The sequence below is a fragment of the Alligator mississippiensis genome, chromosome 8 (assembly GCF_030867095.1).
Source record: "Alligator mississippiensis isolate rAllMis1 chromosome 8, rAllMis1, whole genome shotgun sequence".
Classification (NCBI taxonomy): domain Eukaryota; kingdom Metazoa; phylum Chordata; order Crocodylia; family Alligatoridae; genus Alligator; species Alligator mississippiensis.
The window spans coordinates 57,145,697-57,169,508 of record NC_081831.1 but is presented as its reverse complement, the minus strand read 5'-3'; the positions used below and the strand labels follow the sequence as shown (position 1 = coordinate 57,169,508).

General features: G+C 39.2%; 1 protein-coding gene across 9 annotated transcripts in view; it reads right to left on the bottom strand.

Annotated features, from left to right (window-relative positions):
• Window positions 1-1,461: 1,461 nt before the first annotated feature.
• HDX (highly divergent homeobox) overlaps window positions 1,462-23,812 on the bottom strand; it is a 105,294-nt gene continuing 82,943 nt past the window's right edge. For 8 of the 9 annotated variants that reach the window (XM_014607271.3, XM_014607273.3, XM_059732740.1 and 5 more), the window contains 3 exons: window positions 17,772-17,855; window positions 13,165-13,287; window positions 1,462-10,107 (listed from right to left, as the gene is read on the bottom strand). In XM_014607271.3, coding sequence (XP_014462757.1) covers window positions 9,982-10,107; window positions 13,165-13,287; window positions 17,772-17,855 — 333 coding nt within the window. In that variant the 3' untranslated portion in view covers window positions 1,462-9,981. Of the gene's footprint in view, window positions 10,108-13,164; window positions 13,311-17,771; window positions 17,856-23,812 lie in introns of all 9 variants that reach the window. The other variant, XM_059732745.1, reaches the window with a different exon arrangement.

Sequence of the window (23,812 nt, the reverse complement as noted above, 5' to 3'; positions counted from 1 at the left end):
AAAAATCTATCAACCTAAATATGACTAGAGAATAAAGGAAAGAATGAGGAAACCGGAGTTGTAAAGATTAACTGAAGTTCATTCAATCAGCAGGAGAATCAGCTCATTTTTCAGTCTTAGACATTTGATGAAGAATTGGTCCAAACATTTTAATATGATCTCTGTTTCAGCTCAGATCCACAGTAAGCTCTCAACTGCTCAGCTGGACCCAAAGTCATCCGAATGTGAATTCTGGGCCTTGAATAAACCCTTAATTCCTAACTATCTTTTGTTGCAATAACTTAATGTTAGTTAGGAGCACTAGTTGGTATTTTGGCACTTGTTTTGTTGATAATGGTAAGACAAACTGATAGCTTTCAAGTTTACAAATCATCAACCTACTCCCTTTGTAGCTGCAATACTGCAATTCACACAGGTGATACCATCTTCTCTATGAAACTTCAGTCAGCCCTGCTGTAAGAATCCAGATGACAATGATGAACCCAGCTTTGCATGTTGTACTGAAAGGCAACTTCTTTTTATAACATCTGCAAAACATTCAGGTCATGTACCACATGGTTATTGCCATACCAGTGATGAGCAAACTGAACAGTCAGATAATCCTATCACATGACCTCTGCATAAGACTTTTTTTATAGCCCCAGGCCCTGCAGGTCTTGTGCATATAATACTTGAATCGTTTTTAAAAGGGGAAGTATTGGGCCATACAAATGTAGTATCAACATGGTCATAGTGTTGGTGTTAACAGACTAATAATAAGAAATACAGAAACTGAACACTTTTATACAAGAACGTGAATTAGTTGACCTTTATTTCATTTCTCCAGACTCCCAAACCTGATAGAAAAATATCCTTGAGCCTAGTAGACAAATTTACCAAAGGTAACTAGCCCTTTACTCTGACCGACTGGGCCAAGATAGATACATTGTAGTAACCACTGATTTCTCAAAGGTTTACCAAACTGGAAATGATAAATGAATGAAAAAAGTGTTACTTCTTGAACTACCAAAGTGTGTATATTGAGGCAGATTCAATTGCTTTAAAGGACAAAAGAGATGGATGGGGAGGGGGAGAGAACCTTAATGCAAACATATAGGCGAAATAATTTAAAATAAATTTTAAGCAAAAAAGGTTAATTTAACTATAAAATAGCCTTTAAAATGCTCACAGTTTACTTAAATGTAAGCAAAAGCAAGTTCAGTTAAATATATGATGATAAGTTAAAATATCTATGGCACACATTTTCACAAAAAAAGTTAAGGCAGAGACCAACATTTTATATAAAAATAGTTGGGCAGATTTCTAAAGAAGGAAATAGTAACCATTTTTCTTGATGAGCTTTGTTAATACAAGATCATAAATACCTTTATATACACAGACACTAGATCAATAGAATGGATGGAATATTTCAGTGGGCATCCATCAAGTGTGTAAGCCAAAATGATATATCCTGGACCATAGTGGAGGTACTCAAATTTAGGATTTATAATAATCTTCTTGCTACACATACTGATACATATAATGAAAATGAAATATAAATATTAATTTTCACAGAGAAATCCAGTTTTACACTCCATTTACAAAGCTTGTGAAACTTGCCCAAAAGGACATCATTATAGTCAGTTGAAAAGAATGAGCTACCTTATATATGTTGTAAGCAAATTAACATAACATGAAAAACTTATGGAATAATACTTAAACTTTCAGGTAAGTTGCTTCTTTTCAAACTAACATATTTAGCATAACTAAATTAGAAACTGTATTGGCTATAAATTGGTTAAGATCCTCATCATTTAGTGAAGTTGGTCTGTTAATGTGCTGAGATTACTTAAGCATAGCATTACACTGGGCTTTTCAGTGTAGTTTGAATCCTAACTCTACCAGCCTTACACTGAAGTAAAGATAAATTATAATCAATACTTACAGGGATGTATTCAATTTAATCTAAAAGTAGATCTTGAATATAAGTAAGAACAATAGTTACGTAATTTACTACTACTAAAAGAATCTACTTTAGAAGAGCTGCATCTGGCTTTTCCTGGAGTGAAAATGCCTTTTGTTAGTGCTAATTACATTTAGTGTGTGCGCACATACTATATATACATATATATATATATATATATATACACACACATACACACACACACGTGCACTTTGTAGTTATATATAAATATATGTAAAATAAGTTTAACAATTACATATGTAATTTCTATTACAGAGCACAGTTACTCTGAAGAGACACTTCAAGAGAATTGCTATAATTTCCTTTTGTTTTATACATTTTGAACACTTTGCCTTATAGAGATGAGATTTTCACTCAGAATTGCTTTGCATTCAGTTTACATCCATGCTTTGCTGCATGGAAACCAAAACATTTTGTTAAATTTTTGGTTCAACTGACATCAAAAGGAAGTTTTTATTTGCACTCCACTTTTCCTGCACACCTACAGCACTTAAAAAACTTTAAAAAATTAAATGGAATGAAAGCTCTGTAGAAAAAAAAATCCCTATTTAATGCATGGGACCAGAAAATTCCAGGGGCATTCTTCTTTTTGATGTGAAACTTTTCTATGAGATTTGGCTTGCACTCAGCCGAATTCTGGGTCTATTAAAACCAATGGGAACGTTGCCACTGATTATTATGAGAAAGATTTGATGCTTGACTGAATACAAACAAAAAAAAAAAATACTTCTACAACGTGCATTTTTTCCCCTGCATGGAAAAGTGTAGATGGAAACAAAAACTAACTGAAAAATACATTTATGAAAACAGTTTCACGTAATGCAGCAAAGGATCTGATTTTCAATCATTTTCATTACATTGTTGGGATTCACTATTTAGCTGTTCTCCATTATAGAAATTAATTTGCATTCTGGACAACATCAGTTTAGTCCTTTGGCACCAGAATAATTTTCTCCAACAGTAATATTCATTGTCTTTAATAGCTGTACCAGAAATATCACAGCTGCCTATTTATTACCAGATCATCATTTGTGAGCCCAGAAGTTGGTAATATTTCTGCAGCTCCTAACATACCCATGACAGGTTCTTTTTTTCCTCCATATCATCTTGTTATTCTTGGCTTCTTTGTCAAAAACACGTGTAGTTTGTAAAAGAACATATAGTAAAGAGAAACCAATCCCCATAAAACCACCTAAACTAAAAAAAAATGCCACACACACATATAACTAAAGATATCCGTAAAACGGAAAAGAATGCACCTGCTAGAAATTATTTATTGCCTATATAAAGTTGTAAAAAAATCCTAAAAAAGATCACATAATTTAACGTGGCTTTGAAGGTGGTGTTACATTTCAGAGGTAGTATGTGTAAAATGTAATACAGAAATGTAAAGGAATTATTTGCTTAACTCAGTAATAGAGTAAAATGTTTACTTTTACCACAGGACTGACCAGAAAATATTTCCCTTGAGAGAACGTTCTTAAGAGTCTCCTTTCTTGTTAGAGGTTTGCTTTTTTGTTAAATCACACATTTCTGTCTTTTGTATCCTTGAGCAAAATGCTAGCCATATGTTTACAGAGAAAAAAGCTCTTTGATTTAAGTAACCCTGTGGATTCTTCTATGGAAACAGTGTAGTATAGTGCCGTCTGCCAAAGACGGTTCCAGTTTTCTGGTCCCATGTAGCTTTTTGCTTATCGCTTATTCTTATGATGCAAACTTTGGCAAGTGTGGTAAAATATTAAATGGTTAGACAAGCCTGACAATACAAAAAGATGGTTCTGATACCTCCGATTAATTGGCCAGAGTTAACTGGAGTCAGAACATGAATGACATATGATAACCAAGTAACTCATACACTCTTTGTTTTTTGAGAGACAGACAGAGACTTGTCTTAAAGTTGAAAGAATATTTGAAAGACACCAGGCCCTCTGCGGGTAAGGCAGCCTGGTATATAACTGGTTGATGCTGAAGGGTCTGGGCAGTAGGACTAGAGGTAGTAAAGTAACTTTTTGGTTGCAATGTTACCAGTTTTTCTTACTTTTTTAATGGTTTCAGATGCTTTAAATATTTCCTTTCTTCGCACCATGAAAATCCTGAGAATAAGAATCCACTAAAGTATGAACAGAGAAGACAGCACTTCAAGACTAATTTTAAGGTAACTAATATGGTAGCAAAAGTGCAGTCCAATTTGCAGCAGTCTAAGCTCTGTTACAAAAGTTTTCACCAAACTGATACTATACAGTAGGATTGTGATTATATCACTTCATTATTAGATATCCCTGCTATTTTTTCATTTGGCAAAGGAATTGAGTAGATTCCCAATTTAAAGAGATAAGAGAATTTAACAAGATAAGTTAAAAATGCAGCATGCTCACTTACACCCTCTGCTCCTTCCGTTTTTTCTGTGAAGCTGTGAAGCCCGTGGCTTGCTTGTTATTTTTGGAGTTTGGGGGTTTTTTTTAAGTAAAACCTCTTTCAAGTAGAGTGCTGCCCTGCAAGTGACAATTTAAGAAAATGGACGCTTTCTTAATAGACCTCCTTTCCATGGGCATTTAGAACTATATTTGCTTAAAATGTAGTGACTAGAAATATTTAAGTTTTGTTAGCACTGCTTCAGGTGCACCTTTCCTCATGTATTAACACATTTGCAAGCAAATGAGCTACCACGGCTCCTTATAGGGAGGTAGCACCAGATTTCTGGTTTAAAGTGCATGTGTGTTGCTCTGAATTGGCATTTTCCACTTCAGGCTTTCTTCAGAAGGACACAGATCTTTGTAATTCAGATCACAATAGATTTCTTAGGAATAAAAAATGTCAGTGAAGTCATCCCTCACTGATAAAGCAAACTGGAGCCTTAGCAGGAAGATGATGGAAGGTTCTTCAACTCGTTGCACTTTTGTAGATGCTATTGAAGTTCATGATCTAAAGGAGTGAAATAGCTGCTTTTTTATGTTTCCTTTGTGCTACCACAGCAACACCTACTATTGTTTCCCTTATTTGTCATGAAACTAGCATCCTTCTTGCAATCTACATGCAGTGGAAGATGAACTAACATGCTCTATTTTTCCACCAATGAACAGAGGAAATAATTGTAAACAAAAATCCTAAAAGTGGTTAGGATCACCAGAGCCATCAGCAGCACTTTATCAGCTGAAGAAAACAGAATTCCTTCAGAATGAGTATGTGCAGGTATCTGCTTCTGGGTCTGAAAAGTGCTTCAGCTAGCTCTCAAGATAAATTTGGTGGGAAGAATGGACAGAAAATATAAGGCTACAGAAACAGATTTTGCCCTTTCATCCACAGACCAAACTCCCAGAAAGTTGGGTTAATTGAAGTTATACCAATTCAAGTTGGGACTGAATTTGGCCAGAATCATCTAGAGATGACAGCATTGTTTTTGCTAGTAGTGTGCTGATTACAGACCCACACAAATGCCTTCAAATCTCCCTCATGAACATTTCATATTAATAGTGTGTGCACCTTCCTAACTGAACACTGGGTCCAATCAGATCTCAATGAGGTGGGTTGTGGGAGGGAACAAATGAAGAACTATGATAGAGTTATATGGAAATGTTGTTACATCACTTTCTTGATTGGAGCCTGTGAGCCTGATTACCTGGATTTCAGAAGAGATTATCAAAACATGAAGGCATGAGCCACATATCTGGTGAAAGTATGCATCTGAGGTGTAGCCTTCCGAAGTGAACATTCATACTTTTAAAGGATTATTATTCCTAATTGTTGTTACCATACTGTGCCTTTAAATAAAAAAAAAATGAGTCTGCTGCTTTTCAGCCACAGTACAGGATGAAAACATTTTTAAAACTACTAGCACTGGGAATATCTCAGGACGTATGGATTAAGATCATTTTAAGGAAAAGCGCTATAATAGCTGTATAGAACTACCCCTGAAAGTAGCTCATTAAATAGGAGCATATTTTATACTCAATATTTCTTCTCAGTTATCCTCCTGTTGCCAATTGTTTCTGGATGTGAAAACATGGCTGCTTTGCAATAAATACTTTTTTTACCCTGTGTTGCAGAAAACTAAGCATATATCGCTCAAAGGGATAAACCAGGCACAGACTCCAGGCCTAATATTCTAGGTGCTAGCAATAGATGTTGCATTTATTCCTGGACAAGTTGTGCCTGTGTTTATCCTGGAACAGAAATATTCATTGATTGATGTGTAGTAAACACATCACCTTTTTGATTAGAGTTTAGTAAGCTGCTGAATACTCTGCTGCATTTCTGCCATGGATTCAATGATACAATCCTGGGATAACCATTGAGACTTACTTTATGATGTCCCAGGATACACTTAGAATTTCTTACCCCATGGACCTTTTTAGGATTTATTCTGGGGCAAAAGACATGGGCACCTGAGGCTAAAAACAGACATCAGCGTTCTCTCGGGGCAAAGCCCTTTATTCTGGGATCCTAAAAGTCCATTTTAAGTAGCTATGACGTATCAGAGATAACACATTTTCTGGGACAACTGCAGCTAATTTGAGTTGTCGTTCAAACTGCATTTGTCCTATGCCTGTTTTGGTGCAGAGTCAAAACCCTATGTAGGATCAGTCCCAGGATAAGCTGTTTTTACCCTAAAGGATTGCACTTTTTTCCAGGATATGTGGTTTATCCCAGGATAAATGCAGTATCTGTAGCTTATGAATCAGCATTCCAGCTCACTGATCAAAGAGATTCCCAAATAAATGTTTCAGCTAGGTGTAGTTTGTCCAAAATGAAACTGACTGAATTAGTTTGACAACGTCAGGGCAAAAAATCAAGAGAGAAAAATGAAGGGCAGTGATAAAATTCTGTTGTAAAAAGTGAAATTGCTACAGGCCCAGGGCCCATGAAATTAAAAATTAGAATTCAAAAACTGCTGTTTGTTGTCAGACCAAGCAAAGGATAAGTAGGTTGGAAGTAGGGGTACAATGAGAGAACTAAGGTCATACTACCATTACTTTAAATTTTTACAATAAAGCTCACTAAAAGCATGAAGCTTAACTGTCTCATGTATCTTCCCTTTGGGGAAAGTACTGTCAACAGGCACTGTTAACTCAATGCAGAATATGCATAATCAATCACGTCTGTTATCTCAAGGTATACAGTATGGTAAATGAAATCTACGATGTATTTAAGCATAGTACCATAATTCTTGTTTACAGTCCTGTACTGAAGTGACTGGGACTGTAAAAAAGTGCAAATCATTTTCAGGAAGGACATCAAAATCTGGCTGTCAGCAAAAGCCTGGATTTCTAGCTAAGCTATACAATAGGTGAAGAACCTACAATGGATCCTTTGGTATCAGTGGGTGCCTTTTTAATATTTCACTGTTTTTTTACCCTAACTTCTTTACATTGACACTTACCCAGATGTGGAGCCAGGAGCTTGCTTTTTGCTGTGTTTTTCTGTGAGTTGGGTAGTAGTGGTTTTCCTGAACTAGGGAATGTATGTATTAATTGAGCTGTGGCATAGTGTGTATCAGTAGTAGTTTTTATACTAGTCCTGGATTATTATTTTTTTATTAATAGTATCACTAACTGTGCTTGGCACCCGACAGCACTGCTGAGGCTTTCTCCATGCCTTGCAGCACAAACACAGGAGTAGAGAGAAACCAAAAGAACAAGGCTTGTAATAGATGATAATGGTGAAGAAAGGATTAAGCCATAAAGATGTAGAACAGAACAGGTATTCAGAGTAAAATCTGAGTAAAATACATTTAAGCAATAGCAAGTTAATTGAAAAAGAAATAAGGGTTTTTCTCAACACTTACAATAATTTAGAAGTATTTAGAAAATACCAGGTTGTTCAATCCTGACACACTGTACAGTAAGCAGTACCAGTAATTTAAGCAGAATTACTCAGAGGAAGGTGCAATTCAGTATAGGAGCAGAACCATCTGGCTCTCAACTTGGTGAGACCTAGGGTTTCAATGAGGCCTGTGTGGAAACATTCAGATTAGATATTACAAAGTTTGAGCTATATGTCACAGTATTATGTAGTATACTGAATTTATCTGAGTGCATCAACATACATTTATTTTATTAAATGAGATGTGAGATTCAATTTCAAATGGCTGCCAAGAAAGGATAAGATAGCTTCAGCCACTGTCAGCAATTAGGTATACACTTTGCAAACTGCAACTAAAATAATACTTTGTTAACACCTGGTGTCTGGTGAGAAAACAACACAGCAATTTGTCAAATTGGGGTAATTAGTAAGGGCCTTGTCACATGGGACACTTAGGCATATGTTTTATTTAGCTCCTAGTAAGCATCACTGTACTGTATGAAAAATTAGAATGTGTTCTGAGTAGTCACACAGTAATGTTTATTATGATCTCAGCCTGCTCTGGACAGGGCTGAGGCTGGCAGGGATTCCTTCCCCCTGTCCCAACATTGGCCCTGGCACCAGGTGCTGCAGCTCACATGTCCACCTGTGAGTACATAAAAACTCTGTACCCAGAGCCTGCACCTTCCCCAACATATGTCCAGCACTGTCCAGCCCAGGAGTTCCTACCCCTGGCATGCCGGGGTGAGCTGCGTTTCTGCTGCTGGTGGCAAGTGGAAGGAGACACAGGGAGCAAAGCCTTTTGCAGTGGATCTGTGGGGAGAACTGGTCAGGCAGTCTGGGGAGACTGCTGGCAGTCTGAACTGGCTCCAGTGTGGTGCTGCTGGGGCTGGGACTGACAATCAGCTGACTGCCATCCCAGCATAACACAGTAGTTTTGGACTTGCTCCAGTGCAGTGCTGGGGGCAAAAATCAGCAGATTGTTAGTCCCAGACCTGGCACTGCACCAGAATTTTGAACTTTTGTTATCTCTGATAATCTCTGAGCAGTCTAATAATAGCAGAACACACTACTTAATACAATCTGGAGATATTCTTCCCACAAAATATTTTAACTTTTTGTTACAATACAATCTCACGTAGCATGTGTTTTACTGCTTGAACACGTGAAAACTCATATTTTAAGTGTAGTTAGCACATCCTAAGTGTAATGTGCAACATGGCCCTAAATGAATTACACTGTGGGAATTTGTAAGGTAGAACAACTCAGGGGATGGGCTGACAACTGTCTTTGGCTGATGGCACTGCTACAACACAATGAAGCAGCATGGAAAATCTACCCAACTGATGTTTAAACCTTGAACACAGCCATTGCTATTCAGGCTTTCTAAAATCCAGTGCAATAAAAGCATTACTATGACCATACAACTCTAGCTATTGGTGTAAGATATCATCTAATTCCATCACTACAGTGAGAATATTAGAAACAATTCTTTTTCCAGTAATCAAGAATTTTCAGAGAGGGTCTAAGATTTTACAACATTTAAGACTGCTTCTGTACATCAATAATTTATTAAAGCTAATTCAAATGTTTCAGTTAGTTTTCCAAATGGTTTCCAGGCATTTTGGTGAGATAATGGGTGACTCAAGAATTTGTAGTTACATACAAAAAAGCATTTTTTAAATTTAATCTCTGATTTAATTCAAATTTTCACAGGAGTCCAAGAACAATTCATTACAAGCCCATTATTCTATCTGAATTCCCAATTTTTAGTCCACCTACCTGAGTAAGAAGGGAGTAAGGGGAAAGGCAATGGTTACAACAAACAGGACTGGTGACTCTTATGTGACAAGCAGATTGAAATATTACCTGGCTGTATAACACTGGACAGTTGTTTTCCATTCTTGGATCCCTGCTCAGAAAAGGTTTTGCTACAAAGTAAGAGTTATTTTGGAAATTAGACATTACCTTAATCAAGGCAGAGGTGCTAAAAACTAAACCTTTTGTCATATAGCTTTCTGGCTCGCCAAACACAAAGTTCCATATTTCTTGTCTCTGCGAAACTGCAGCCACATTATCCCATTCTCCCTTCAGCAAGGTCTGCCTACTTCTCTCAGGTTTTTCTGATTGAAGGATATCAGGTAACAAACACAGTTATCTTCAAATGCACACCTGTTAGGCAGCCTAAACGTGTTGTATGTATTTTTTTCCTCCAAAGATCACAAACTGTCTGAGGCATTTTTCTCTGATAAAGATGACAAGCTGAATGAGGTATCATCAGGCTCTGGAGATGCATGATTGAAATCCATCTCTTCTAATTCAGGAGGTAAATCTGACAGCAGTGCCTATAATAAAAAAGGATGCTTTTTAGAAAAAAAAATATTGGAATTTGGTCACATTTTCCACATTTCATATTAACTCTGCAAATATTTACATACCAAAAAAGATTGCTTTTTCTGCATTTTTTCAGTCAGTGGTAAAATTCCCTATATAAAAGGCAGAGCAGAATGCGGTCTAAAAATGAAGCATCTGCTACCATAGCCAAAAGGTCATTTCCCACCAGATAACAAGTTTGTTTCTTGTTATTATAGAGGAATACTGTGAAACCTTACGTATGAATGATGGCAAATTACTATATTTTAAATAACAACCATTGCATCTCAATATGAGTACATAGAAGGCTATCCAAAGATGAATTCCAAAGCATAAAAAGGAAGATTTTTTTTCCTTTTAGGGAACAGAAATAATGCCCACAATACTAGCATATGATTTCTTTCTGTCCCTGCAATAACTGTTCATCATGGCAGTAAATTTTCCTTTCTTATTCCTTCATTAGTAGCTGTTTTCCTGACTGTATGGCATACATTTCCTTTTTCAGAGTTTGTTGGTACTATAGCTGAATCCATGAACTTCTAATAGTGGAAACTTTCCACTGCTAGAAATGTTTCTGAGTGAGGGAGCAGTATAGGTGTTCAGTTTGCAACTGCCCCCTCCCCTCTTCCCAAGACCTGGCGGTCTCGGCTCGGGGAAAGCGTGGGGAACAGTCAGTGGCTGCTCCCGTGCTCCCATTCCAAGAGGGACTGGAGTAGCAGCGCAAAGTCCTCTGCCCACTCCTCAGACTGGGAACCCTGGGGCATTTTTACACGTGTTCTGGAACGCAGCACTCAGCACTTTAATTAGCGAGCTTCACTAATTAAAAGTGCCCATGCATCACATGTATCAGTGTCCTCCCACTGAAAAAAATGGTGGTGGGGTGCTTTGAAATAAAACTCATCTAATGTGTTTTACTTCAAAGTGCCCCACTGCCATTTTTTCAGCATGGGGACACACGGGGACACTGATACATGTGACGTGGAAAGCCGCTGGTGCATGTCAATTTCTGTGCTTCACCAGACCCTATTAATTGAGTCTGCTCTGATGTGCTGGACTTCCAACTAGTCGGAGCAGGCGTACCGCATGTCTATAGGAGCCCCTGGTCTGAAAAAAGGGTAGAGATCAATGAGCAGCTGTTCCTCTCCTTCCCTTCTCAGTCTATGGAAGGGGCAGGAGAAGTTGTCCTCTGCACCTTCTCCAGAGTAGGATGAACCCTGTCTGGGGAAAGCAGGGGAGACTTTCCTTATCACTTGACTCCTCCTGGGACCAGGTGAATAGCAGCTGTTTCTGATTCTCTTCCCAGACCAGGAGGACCCGAGTTTCAAAAGGCCTGGGAAGCATTTCTCTACCCCTCAACTTCCCCTGTAGGGATGTAAATATCATTAAAAAAAATATTCATTTAACCTCCTCTAATTATACTGGTTAAATGATTAACTGATCGGCTTCTCTTCTCACCCTATCCTGCCAGACTATGCACACCTGGAGCTAAAGGATAACTAATAAGCTAACTGGTTATCACTGCACATATCAGTTAAATAATTAATCGTTTAACCTTTCACATTCCTATCCTCTGGGTCCCTGGAAAGAGACAAGCAGCAGGGAAGTGTTACAGGCATTTGTCCTTCCAGGAGAAGCTCCCACAGGAGCGAGCTCTACTGGATTGGAGATGGGTTATTTTTCTCCCAAAACTGCCTTTTTTGTTCTGCGAGAAACTGTATGCACGCTTGCACATTCAATGTCTACTGAGGAGCTGCATCTCTCCTATAGAAACATTATGCCTGTACGTGGCCTTAGGCTGCATACATGCAAGGGCACACTAACAGTAACACAGTTTTGTCACTTTTTTTTTTTTGACAGGATGATTACATGTTGCTCAACATATGCACATTTGTAACTAAGCACGTTGCAAGAACTATAGCAAATCAAACCCTTTGTCCAAAAACAATAAAAAAAAAATGAAGCTACATATCTTAAAAGATTCTCAGAATGCTTTCATGAATTAAACAATCTGTTGTGTGCCTATAGGAACATTACTACATTACAGTAGATATTTTAAAAAGCAGCCCAATTAGGCTATCCTTATAGATATAACCCTCCAGCATATTAGTATCAGGATGTAGATGTGGGCCCCTATGTATAAAGTCATTAGGAGGCTACTTTCATTGATGTTTCAGTCCCAAGACCTTGATCTCTTTTATAAAGCATAAACAATGTTTACTTATTTTATGTGGGAAAATATTCCCAGTGTTCAGACTATGAATGCAAAACTGTGCACAGACAGGACCTGAGCCAAAAGCCCAGAAAAACATGGGTTTACAGTTAAATATGTATATGCATACTTTGATGGATAGGGCCATGGGCCTCCTAACAAATTCATTATATGAAAGTGAGGTAGTAATGCTATTTTCTTTTTGCATTTTTTTTTTTTTTAATATCTGAATAGAAGAAAAAAACTCATTGCTTAATTGGCATCACATTATGCGTTAACCTACAATGATTTTTTATGCTAGATTCTCAGCTGGTGTAAATCCACAAAGAAATAAGTGGAGACTATACCAACAGCTACAGCATGGTATGTTCTGACCTTTTCCTTTTTATTAAAAATGAAAATCAAACATATTTTTAAAATGAAGTCTACTTTAGCATATGACAATAACAATTCCTCAGAGCAACATAAAACAAGAGTAGAGAAAGGAAGGATATATTTAAAGCACTGGAGCAGAACTGAAGAGATCTGGGGTTTATTCCTGGCTCAGCCTTGGACTACATCTGCGATACAATGCAATCTGTGCAGTTTCGCCTTTTCAAAATAAGCATAATACTTCCACTTTCCTACCCTTGAACTCTGTTGTCTAGGTTGCAAGATCTTTTAGGCTGGGACTTTCACTGTGTGCGCAATGTCTAGGATGAAGAAGACCCTGATCTCAGTTTGAGCCTATAAGCACTGCAGAATATAAATAAATATAAAAATGATGGAACACACACAAAAAAGATGAAAACAACTCATTGCTGTCTCCTTCTGGCCTTACCTGCTGCTGTTCTTTATCATCTGATTTGATAGCCAGTATCAAGCTTCTAGTAAATGTCTGTAGTTCAAAGTATTTCTGTTTGTGATTCTCCAATTCATTTTCAATGAATCTAACTTCTTCATTCTGAGGGGAAAACAGATATAATTCTGGAAATAATAATTAACATTAGATAATTTTAAGTATCTTCACATGTACCTATATTAAACAAAATGGAAAAGAACAGTCTGTTACTATTATGGTAAAAATAAAATGGGTAAACTCAAATAATTCTAGTGTATAAAAATGTCTTGTGAATGTATCATCATGGAAAAACTCCTCAGGGAGAGCATACTACTGTCTGATTTTATTACTTGTGTTTGAAAATTACACACTAAGACAGAACAAGGCATGTTTTACGAGGCTTTAGAAATGAATACAATTGGAGATTTCTGATTGGCTTTTAGTGATGTCATCCTAGACCTGTAATGCCCTACAAGCGCATAGGCCAAACCATTTATTACTATGCTGTAGAAATGCTATACATAATAGCAATCATGCAAGCAGAGATGATGCTTTTCAGGGAAATTAATGCACACTTCTAAAGTATGAGATCGATATGTGAGAATCTTAAAAAGGCCAGCTTTTTACCCCATAAAAGAAAACTCCAGCTTCCATTTAAAAAAACAACAAACCTTAGCTCTCTCTCAAAAAAAATATAATCTTGAAAATGGAAACTACTTGTGAGGGAGTGAAAGAAGATGGCAGCGAGGTTCCAATTCTGGAAAAGGAGTCCAGAAGTGGAGATACATGGGAAAAAAGAACACAAGACTCTCCACTGCCACTCAAATACATATGCTCTTCACATAAAGAGCCGGGTACGGGTAATGGATATCCCAAAGAATCATTTCACTAAGCCTCCTTAAAATCCTTAGATTGTTTTTTTAATACTGATATCTTTACATTGGACAATATCCATTTCATTGGGGCACAGGAAAGAAATTGTTTAACAGACTCATGAAAAACACTACAACAATGTCTGCTTTTTAAATGCTTGAGGCTAGGATGTTGCCACATCCTACTTAGTCAGGCAGGCAAGTCACAGATTGGGGCAGCACAGCTACAGCCACAGCAAAGAAGGATGAAAAGGTCCTTCTTTTAAACTTATCATATGAGGGACGCATCAAATAGTGCCTGTGGCTCCCAGCACCAACCCAAACCATGCCACAGCATGGCCGTGCAGAGCAACCAATCTGCTATTGCTGCCTTTTGATACCACTGCTTATTCAAGCTGCAGAAATATATATTTTTTAATATTTAATTTCCCTTCCCATGGCTGCAATAGCCATTTCCTACCCAATTCAAAGTCAACCTTCACAAGTAACTAGACATTTTTAGCATCTAATTGCTGTTCAACTATCTATGTAAAAGAGTTGATAGTTTCTCAGTCTTGATTTCCATTGTCCATACAACTTCAGACACAAGAAAGATCCAAATGGATCCAAACAGAGATCCCAAATAAAAAGATAATGAAAATCACCACAGCTGATGAATGTATTGCCAACTTATTGCCAGGCCCAGGAAAAAAACCTATGCACTAATTGCTTTTGCAAGATGGTCTCCGTATCACATTTGTGGTTATCCTGACAAAGCAGTGTAGAGAAGCATTGAAAATGCCTACACTGTGGCTAGAGAATTTCAATAAGATATTTTCCATGTGTTCTATAAACAGTAAACTACATGTATCAGTGTGTTTGCAAACCACTAGTTTAATATACAAGAGGCAAATCTTTTTCTGAGCTATTTAGGTTCAGCTTCATGTCTGACAAGCACTCTTGCTAGTAATTCCCACCACACCCTTTAGTTCCAAAGCCTAACAGTGTGTGTGCATGCGCGCATGTGTATGCACACATGCGAAGTATAACATTATAAATTATGATTATGTATTGCATTTGAATGTATATATTAAAAATAATTTTTTTCACTTTAAAAATATTGCTTTCTCTAAGTTATTTCTTTTTGCAAGGATATTGTAATATAAAGAAGATAACTAGGTAGCTACCTCTTTTCTTTTTAGCTTTTTAAGGTTAAGACAATTGCATGTCTGCAAAAGATGGCTGAATGACAGAACTTAATAATCTAGAAGATAATAATGGAAACAAAGGAAACAAAGATGAGCAAACCATATCACAAGAAGCACAGGATTTCTCCTATAATTACCAGTCTTCCAAACACATGTGCCTAATTCTAAAGATGACAGCATAATGTAGTCTCAGGCAAATCAGCCTTCAATTTCTGCCTTGAATCTTGTATTCCTTCTCCTCCTTGTCAAGCTAAGAATTTCTGAATGTAAAGTTAATTATGCATACGTGCACACCCACATGCATGCATACACACACTCACATGTACACATTCAATATGCAGATGTGCTTTCCAGTGTCATGATTCTTGTTAGGCTTCTTTTGAAAAATGTGATATGCAGCACTTAAAACAATCATTAGCTTGAAGAATCTGAATCATGGTGCTATAGTACAGATGCTACAAAAATGCTGTAAATTATATTGTTGTTAACATGCCACTAACATTAAAATAGTTTCAATTATCATAATTTTGCCTGGGATTCACTATTCATTAAAAAAAAAAAAGGCATGTAGATAATGTCAATCACAATATTTTAGCCATTTGACATGACTTTATGTTACTTATTGCAAGGATAAACTGTAAATCAGAACCCAGAGTGGGTCATTTTGATCTAATACTTGAGAGTCCACCCTAACTGTTAGGTCTAGCTGTAGATCAAGTAGAGCAGTTGTCTTCTGTGAGTACCTAAATGTTCAGGGTTACAGATACAAGTTTAAGAAATGAAGGGTCTGAGATGAACATCTCCAGAGTCTCATCATTTACAATGGAGAAATTCCTGACAGTGGAAATTTAAATAAATTTCAACACTTTTATTTTACTTTTACATATTAAATATAAAAGCACAAAAATCAAAATCTTCAAAATTCAGGTTCCTATGTTTACTCACAAATATATTACTGCTACAGCCATTTTTAGCTTCTGGTAGAAGCAAGTGATTGATTAAAAGCTTGGCTAAAGGGTTTGGCAAAGTAGACTTTCATCTGTTTTAATGAACTAACTTAAAAACCTGTCAGCCTCCTTTTTTTTAAAGGCCTGATTATATTCTGGACATGAAAATTTCATGCAGATTTGTTAGACTGGCTGTCATTTTACATCAATTAAATTCATATTTCAGCTAAAAGTATTCAATGATCATTTTTCTGCCTATGCTTAACAGTCACAGAGGAATTTTCAGCAGGGCTGTAAACACGCTCTTAAAATATACATGGGTGTATCTATTTTTGAACAGAAAACCCACGTTTCCATGAATAAGATGTAGAGTTTAAACATGCAATTACAAATTGTTCATTCCTAATGAAATAGACAAATATTGTGAGGTGACTTTTAGAGATGCCCTGAAGATATGGTCCTAACAATGCATTTACTATATTAGCTTAAAGAAAATATTTTGATATGAAGAATCAGTATACTGTAGTCATTACTGATGAAAGCTTGCAAGTCACCTATTTACTTAGGTAAAAGATAGCATGCACTTTTATGCAGAGAACTCATTGCCATGAAGACTAACAGTTTATGTCAAAATGTAATAAAACCAAACAGGATTCTGTAGGGCATGCTGTCACAACAAACCATTCACTTCAGTGACAACTGACATTAAGAAAAGGTCATTCTTTATCCATATTTACTCTGCTTTGTCCCCACCCTGAAAACTGTGCTCAAGGGAATCATTTTTGTACCCTAAAAAGGATATAAACTATTTTACTTTTTAAAATAATGTATTCATTTGGCAGCAGGTTCTATTCTAGTGGAATATGCTTATTGTAAAACCAAGCTACACCCTTGCCCATTTCGCACAGAAAATACCCTCAGAGTAGAGACTGAAACTGTGGTAACTCTTGCGTGAGCAATAACAAACATATAACCTTTAAGTTTTGGCAGAAAACAGAGACTGTCAGGTATCCAACATTTTTTTTTCAAGTTATCGTTTCAAAAACAACTCTGTAGGCAGCAACACAGTAAGACTGAGTACTAAATTATTAGAACTATTTCCTTTTCAGTTCTCCTTGCTTTATTAGAGCACTCCAGCTGCTACCTTGCTTCCCAGGCTGGCAGTATATTTAAAAAATAAAACCTCAAAAGTATACATTCCTGGTTCAAAGAATGCCTGAATCTGGTGATAATGAACATTTCACTCAAAGAATGAGAAATATTTTAAGTGTTAAATAAACTTGGCTGCTTACATCTTAACTCAGCAGGTCTGCAGAAAGACATTCTTCATTCTTTCTGTCTTCCTTGCATCTTATTAAAGGAACGGTTCACAGAAGCTAGGGACCAAAACACTGGCAAAGGAGTTACTAACTGCACTCTAAAGCCTGGAAGAGAGGCTGCACAGGTGGTGTGCTGCAGTCTCATGGCCACGTCCTTCTTGGGAAATGCAGACAATTCTAGCCTTCCCATACTGCATGCTTAGTCCCCCGCAAAAAAAATTTGTTTGAGCTTCCTCTGAGAAGGGAATAGTGTCCTTCCTCTACAAGGTTTAAGATACTTACCTTATAATCCAAGAGAGAACTCATTTGATCCACTTCAGAATTACTTATCATATCACTTTCTTCATCATCTATAATTTCTATTTTCTGAAAAAGAAACAAACAGTGCATTTCATTCAGAAAAACTGGACCTTCTGAATTTCTAGCAAACTAACAAAACTTTATCCTCTGCAATTTGATCTGAGAAACAATAGCTGTCTTTGTCAAATGACAATGACAGAAAGATACAATCACATTTCTTTTGCCTATGAACAGTCTTTGGAATTTCTGAGTACCCATTAGATGGGAATTATATACTTTGTCCATAGGCAAAGCTCCAGTGAGGAAACTAAGACCCTGTTGCCACAGTGAATGAATCCTCTTTGCTTGCTGAGTGCCACCATGTCTTTTTGGTGACTACATTTCATACTACACCCCATTAAAATCTGCACAGGTAGTACTGGGGGAAAAAATCATGAATTCTGCAAGTCTTTTGTGAGAGACATCAGACATGTGGAAAGTTTACATCACTGGAATGAAAGGTCCAGACAAACTCTATGGAAAATGAGTGCAAACTGCGGAATTTTCTACTGACAGGCCTTGATTGGCTAAACTCTTGCATTTCTAAAGTAAAAGCTATTTTTTTAAGGTCCTTCTCAGAAAAGGTCTATTTGAGGATACTGGTGATATTGTGAGGAGTCCAGGAATCTCCTGAGTCAACTGGCCTGAAAAGAAAGGAATGCAAGTTCCTATGCATCTTCTCTCCCTGGCAAGAAGAAATCAAGGAGTTAAATTATAATGTACAGGAGAAAGGAATTTGTCTTGGCTTCTTGAAACCCAAATAACAAGAGAGAGCAAGAGAGGGCTCATCATCTCTATGGAAGACCAGCCTTCTTTCTGAAATATTTCAAGATAGAAAGCTTTGTTAAGGTGAAGTTACATTGAGAACACACAGCAGAGTAGAAACTATGGACTTTAGGAGGTGAGCAAGTGAAGAGATCTACCTAGCAAGGAAGAATTAGGGGAAAGGGGGCCTGGAAATTTTGGGAAAATTAGATATCAGGACAGCATTCCCCCTTAGAGAACTCTTAGAATCTACTCCATTCCCACTCACCAGAGTTATCATCCCAGCCTCCCTAAAGAGAGGGCTCATTGGGATCTCCCAACATTCACTGCAGGGTCCTGGGATGTTCTAGAGTTCCAGGCAGCTCCTACCATCAAAAACTTTGGAGACTGGTTCTGTTTTAGCAAGCTAAAAATGTAGGCTCCCATCAGCCAACAAGCCTAAATAGCTAACTGTTTTCTGAAGAATTTATTTGGGCCATTCAGGCCCTGATACGTTATCTGGATCTGTCTGGTGTGGTGAGGAGAGGGGGGAAAAGGAGGCAGGGTAATCCAACTGGCTAGTTCTGAAGCCAGTATTCCTTTGTTTGCAGTTTTCAGATCATTTAAATGATTAGTTTCCTTAAATTCTCTAAGCTACTGACCTTTTCATATGTTTATCAATTTCTATAACAATGAAAATAACTTGGCTTGTTATCTGGATGACAAAACCTCTTTGAAGCTTGGTGCTTTAACCACTATTTTTTTAAAGAACTAGTGAGAAGTCATTTATTTTCTTTACAAAAGCAGTAGTGTTGCTGTATCCACTGTGGTGCAGGGAATATGCAAGCAGCAAGATTTGTTTGGTAATATCTTATATAGGGATGATAAAAGCCAAAAAACATAAGTAGGTAACTGAAAACAAACATGAGGCAACCTTCACTCCAGGTGCAGTCAACTGTCACCACTCAAAACAGAGATATTAGGTTTATGAGAGCAAAGTGGTTACGCATTTTGCATGCTAAAAGTTTGTGTGCCTGTGGGAAAAACAAAAAGCCAAGGGAAGCTGAAGCAGAAAGCAGTAAGAAAGCGGCAGATACAGTGAAAGACATACCCCAAGTATGGTCCAAGGATGGGGAAGGAGGAGGGGGGAGAGAAAGAGCTCTGGGTAAAGAGCTGCCTCAAAGACTTGGAACTGCAAGCAAAGAATGCCCTTGTTTGATCTTGTCTAGGCTCAGAGAAATAACCAGGAAGATGACAGAAAGACCACCAAACAAATACTCTGCCCTGCAACTGCAAAGTGCTCCCTGAGATACAAATAGAGTTCAAGGTAAGCTACAGATATCAGTTATGAAGACATTAAGCAGGAAGGCTCCAGAATGGCCTGTGCTCTTGTCAGAGCCAACCCTAGGGGTGTGTTGGGGCCTGGGGTATATCAGCCTCTGTGGGTGGAGGGGAGGCAAGCACCTGGAGTGCAAAGCCAGTAGTGGGCAGTGGCTGCACAGAGTGGTGGTGCCTTTGGCACGTGCCAAAGGTGCTATCCACAGGGCCTGTACAGTACTGTCTGCAGGGCCCACCAAAGCACAGGGCCTGGGGCAGTTGCCCCAATTTCCACCCCCCCACCCCCACCCCCAAGGGACAGCTCTTGGGCAATGAGAATTGCCTGCTGAAGGCAGTTCTATTTTGGCAGTCTTCTAACACAGCCTGAGGCAGTCCAAAATTCAGTAGGACAGTTTCTGTGCTGTTATTGCTGTGCCTTTGGATCTCCTGGCTCTGTCCGTTGATACAGAACACTGCTGTGGTGTTGTCTGTCATAATAGGCACATGGCACTCTGGTCTGCAGTACAGAAAGGCCTGACATGCCATGCTCTCCATCTGAGTTGTAGCATGCTTATGTGAAGTTTGGTCTCCTGCAGCACCTAGACACCCTGCAGCTGGAGGTCACTGGCACAGAGAAACATCCATCATAGATATCATTATTGGGTATCATGCCTGATAGCTGAGTATGAAAGTCTGAAGTGGGAATTTTGAGGATTCCTTGAAAAACAAAAAAGGCTGCCTGTGAATGCAGGACTGAAGGGTAGTTACAAAAAGGATGGAGCTAGACTAGGGCGAGCAATTATTTGGGCCGCTGGGCTACATAGGGTGTTTGGTGAGCTGTCACGGGACAGGCCAGAACTCCCCCCTCCCCCCCACAACAGCTCACCAAAACTCCCCATCCAGTCTACCTGGCCAGGCACCCTGCCCACACAGGTGCCAGCTGGTCTCCAGAGACCCCGGGCTTGCAGGACAAGAGCCTGACAGCGACCAGCTGCATTTGCAGAGCTACTGCTCCTGATCGCTCCTACTGTGCAGCATCTCCAGCGCAGCCCCCATTGTGTGGCTCCCACCTGGCACTTGCCGCCCAATGTGCCCTGCGACAGGCACTGGTTCTGTGGGCAGGGTGAGGGCAGTGGATTGTAGCTCTGCCCAGGGATGGGGTAGCAGCTGGGTGGGGAGCGGCATTGGGAACAGGATGGGTGCTCAGGGCCAGGGCTGGGATCCCTGGTTAAGCTGTGGCAGGCAATGGAACCCAGTAGTAAGTGGCGGCTTCTTGGCTGATGGGACTGGGTATCAGGAGCTGAAGGGCCCCAGAGCAAGGAGAATGCAAGGGGCTCTTACCAGCTCTACAGTCCCAGAGGGGGCTTGGCTCTTTGTGCAGACACCCTGACTCTCGGGGTTGTGTGGAAGCTGAACATTACCCCAGCCTGAACGGTTCTAAGAGAGACACCTAAGCAGGCACCATTTGCAGCCCCAGGTACAGCTAGAAGCTGAGGAGACAACAAAGAGAGTAGAAGCAGGTGCTTGGCAGCAGGTCAGGGCACAGGAGCTGCCACCAAACTGGGGAGCAGCAGACAACCTGGGCTGTGGGGAGAGAGTGTGCAGGCCAGGCAGGGCTGTGTGGGGCACGTTGGGTGGCAAGTGCTGGGCAGGAGCCGCAAAACTGGGGCCGCGCTGGAGACACTGTGCAGTAGGGGGTCGGACTCGATGATTGGGGGTCGGACTCGATGATCTATTGAGGTCCCTTCCGACCCTAACATCTATGAATCTATGAATCTAGAGGTGATTGGGAGCAGCAGCTCCGTGAATGCAGCTGGTTGCTGCCAGGCTCCTGTCCCAAGACTCCCAGCATGTGGGCTTGCCGTACAGCCCATGTTGGACACCGATTCTTTGTCTGATTGCTGGGGCAGGAGTGGCTGTCTTGGTGCTGGGGCTCTGGCTCAGAAGCCAGCAACTGCCTTTGCTATCTTGGCTGACATATCTAATGTCGTTGGGCATCCTGGCTTGGGCAGGACCAAGAGACCCACCACAGGCCAGAGAGAATCCCTTGGTGGGTCAGATTTGGCCTGTGGGCCATATTTTGCCCACCCCTAAGCTAGACTGCTCTCAATGGTGGCAGATAGCAGAACAAGGAGCAATAGTTTCAAGTTGCAGCAAGGGGGAGTTTAGGTTAGATATTAGGAAGAACTTTCTCAATAGGAGGATAGTACAGAGCTGGAACAGGCTGCTGAGAGAGGTGGTAGAATCTCCATCCTTGGAGGTTTTTAAGACTGGGCTAGACAAAGCCTTGGCTGGGATGATTTAGTTGGGGATGTGGTCCTGCTTTGAGCAGGGGGTTAGACTAGATAACCTCCTGAGGTCCCTTCCAAACCTAATTTTCTATGATTCTATGACTCAGGATGGTCCAGCTGGTAACGGACTAGTGTACAGACACTAAACTGGACTTAGACTCATAGATCAAAATCAGTGAACAGAGACCAAAGACTCTCCAAGAAGGTGTGGAATTTGCCATGGAACTTAAAGCATTCTGTACAGTGGTTCACCAGAAGAGTCAGCAGCTTCTACTAAAGAAGATAAATGTTGATTACCTTGAGCCCTGTATATCTAAAGCCCCAAGTATAATATTTATGATGGGCAATTCTAATTTGGTTAAGACACATTTTTTTAAACTGGAAAAATAATAATATCCAGTTTGTAAAAACAAAATAAACTGAGAATAGTGTAAAAAAATTAAGGCAGGCAGTCCAGTGAAAGGTACTGTACTAGTACGAGAAAGGACTGGCTGCTACAAAGGAGAACTGTTTTAAATATAATTAGAATTATAAATTAGACCCAAATATCACAACTGCCAAATGAAAGTCTCTTTCCCAGTTCAAAAATGGGGAAGACAGTAAACTGAAGGTGCAAAGTCCAGTGGTTCAAAGATAACCCCATAGTCTTTGTTTAGCCCTGGGTAGTTAAATAATAATGGGATCTTCAGCTACTGAATATTATACACACACACAGAGCAAATGCAATATAAAAATAGTAGAGGTCACTGGTTCAAACGTAAGCACAAGACCAGACATGTCTTGAAGGGTAGGAAACACCCCTTTACCTTGGTGTCATACCATAAATTGTCTGGGAAAATTCTTTTTAATGATGTGGCCCAAATAAAAAAAAAAAAGATTAAATTGGCAACTGACAGCAGTACACAAGTTATCCTGCCTCCAGGGATAGACACAAAGTAGCTGTAAGTTGGGAGAGCTTTCCAGCAAAAGGAGTAGCTGAAAGCTGTTCTGAGACTCAAGGATTCTCAAGGGAATCTTAGCTGTTAAAGTGCTTGTGAATCCAAGCAGAACAGATTCCTGTTCTTTTGCTCAATATTTCTGGTAAGCAACAAATAGTACAGAAGGGAATTGTGGTTGGAAATCTGAAGCACTAGATCTAGTAAATGCTGGTAAAGAAGAAAACTACAAAGGGGAAGTGGGTCAAGGGGAGTTCCCAGGGTTTTTACTGGTTTTGTTCTGGTGCAATCCTGTACACTGAAATAAGAGAAACAGCAAAACAGTCCATTTCTGATTAGGAATCAGGAATTATTCTCCTATTGCAAGAACACCATAAGCTGCATTCTGCATTGCACTGCTCCATTAAATGAGGGACACTGGCCCATTATGTAGCTACCTTATCATTTAGCATGGGCAACAGGAAGCAGGCTAACAACCAAATGAGGAAATGTACCAGAGAGACGTATAATAGAGACTTCCGGCATTCCCTCAGGCATCACCCTAGTTCTGGCTAAGGAACAAAGAAGGTGGCAGCATCTGCTCTGGTGTGGGCTACAGAAAATTAAATGAAGGTCCTTCTTATCTGCTACCATAAAGAGCAAGTGGATACACTGAAAGCTGTAGTAGGTTCAGTCTGGTTTTCCAGACTGGAAAATA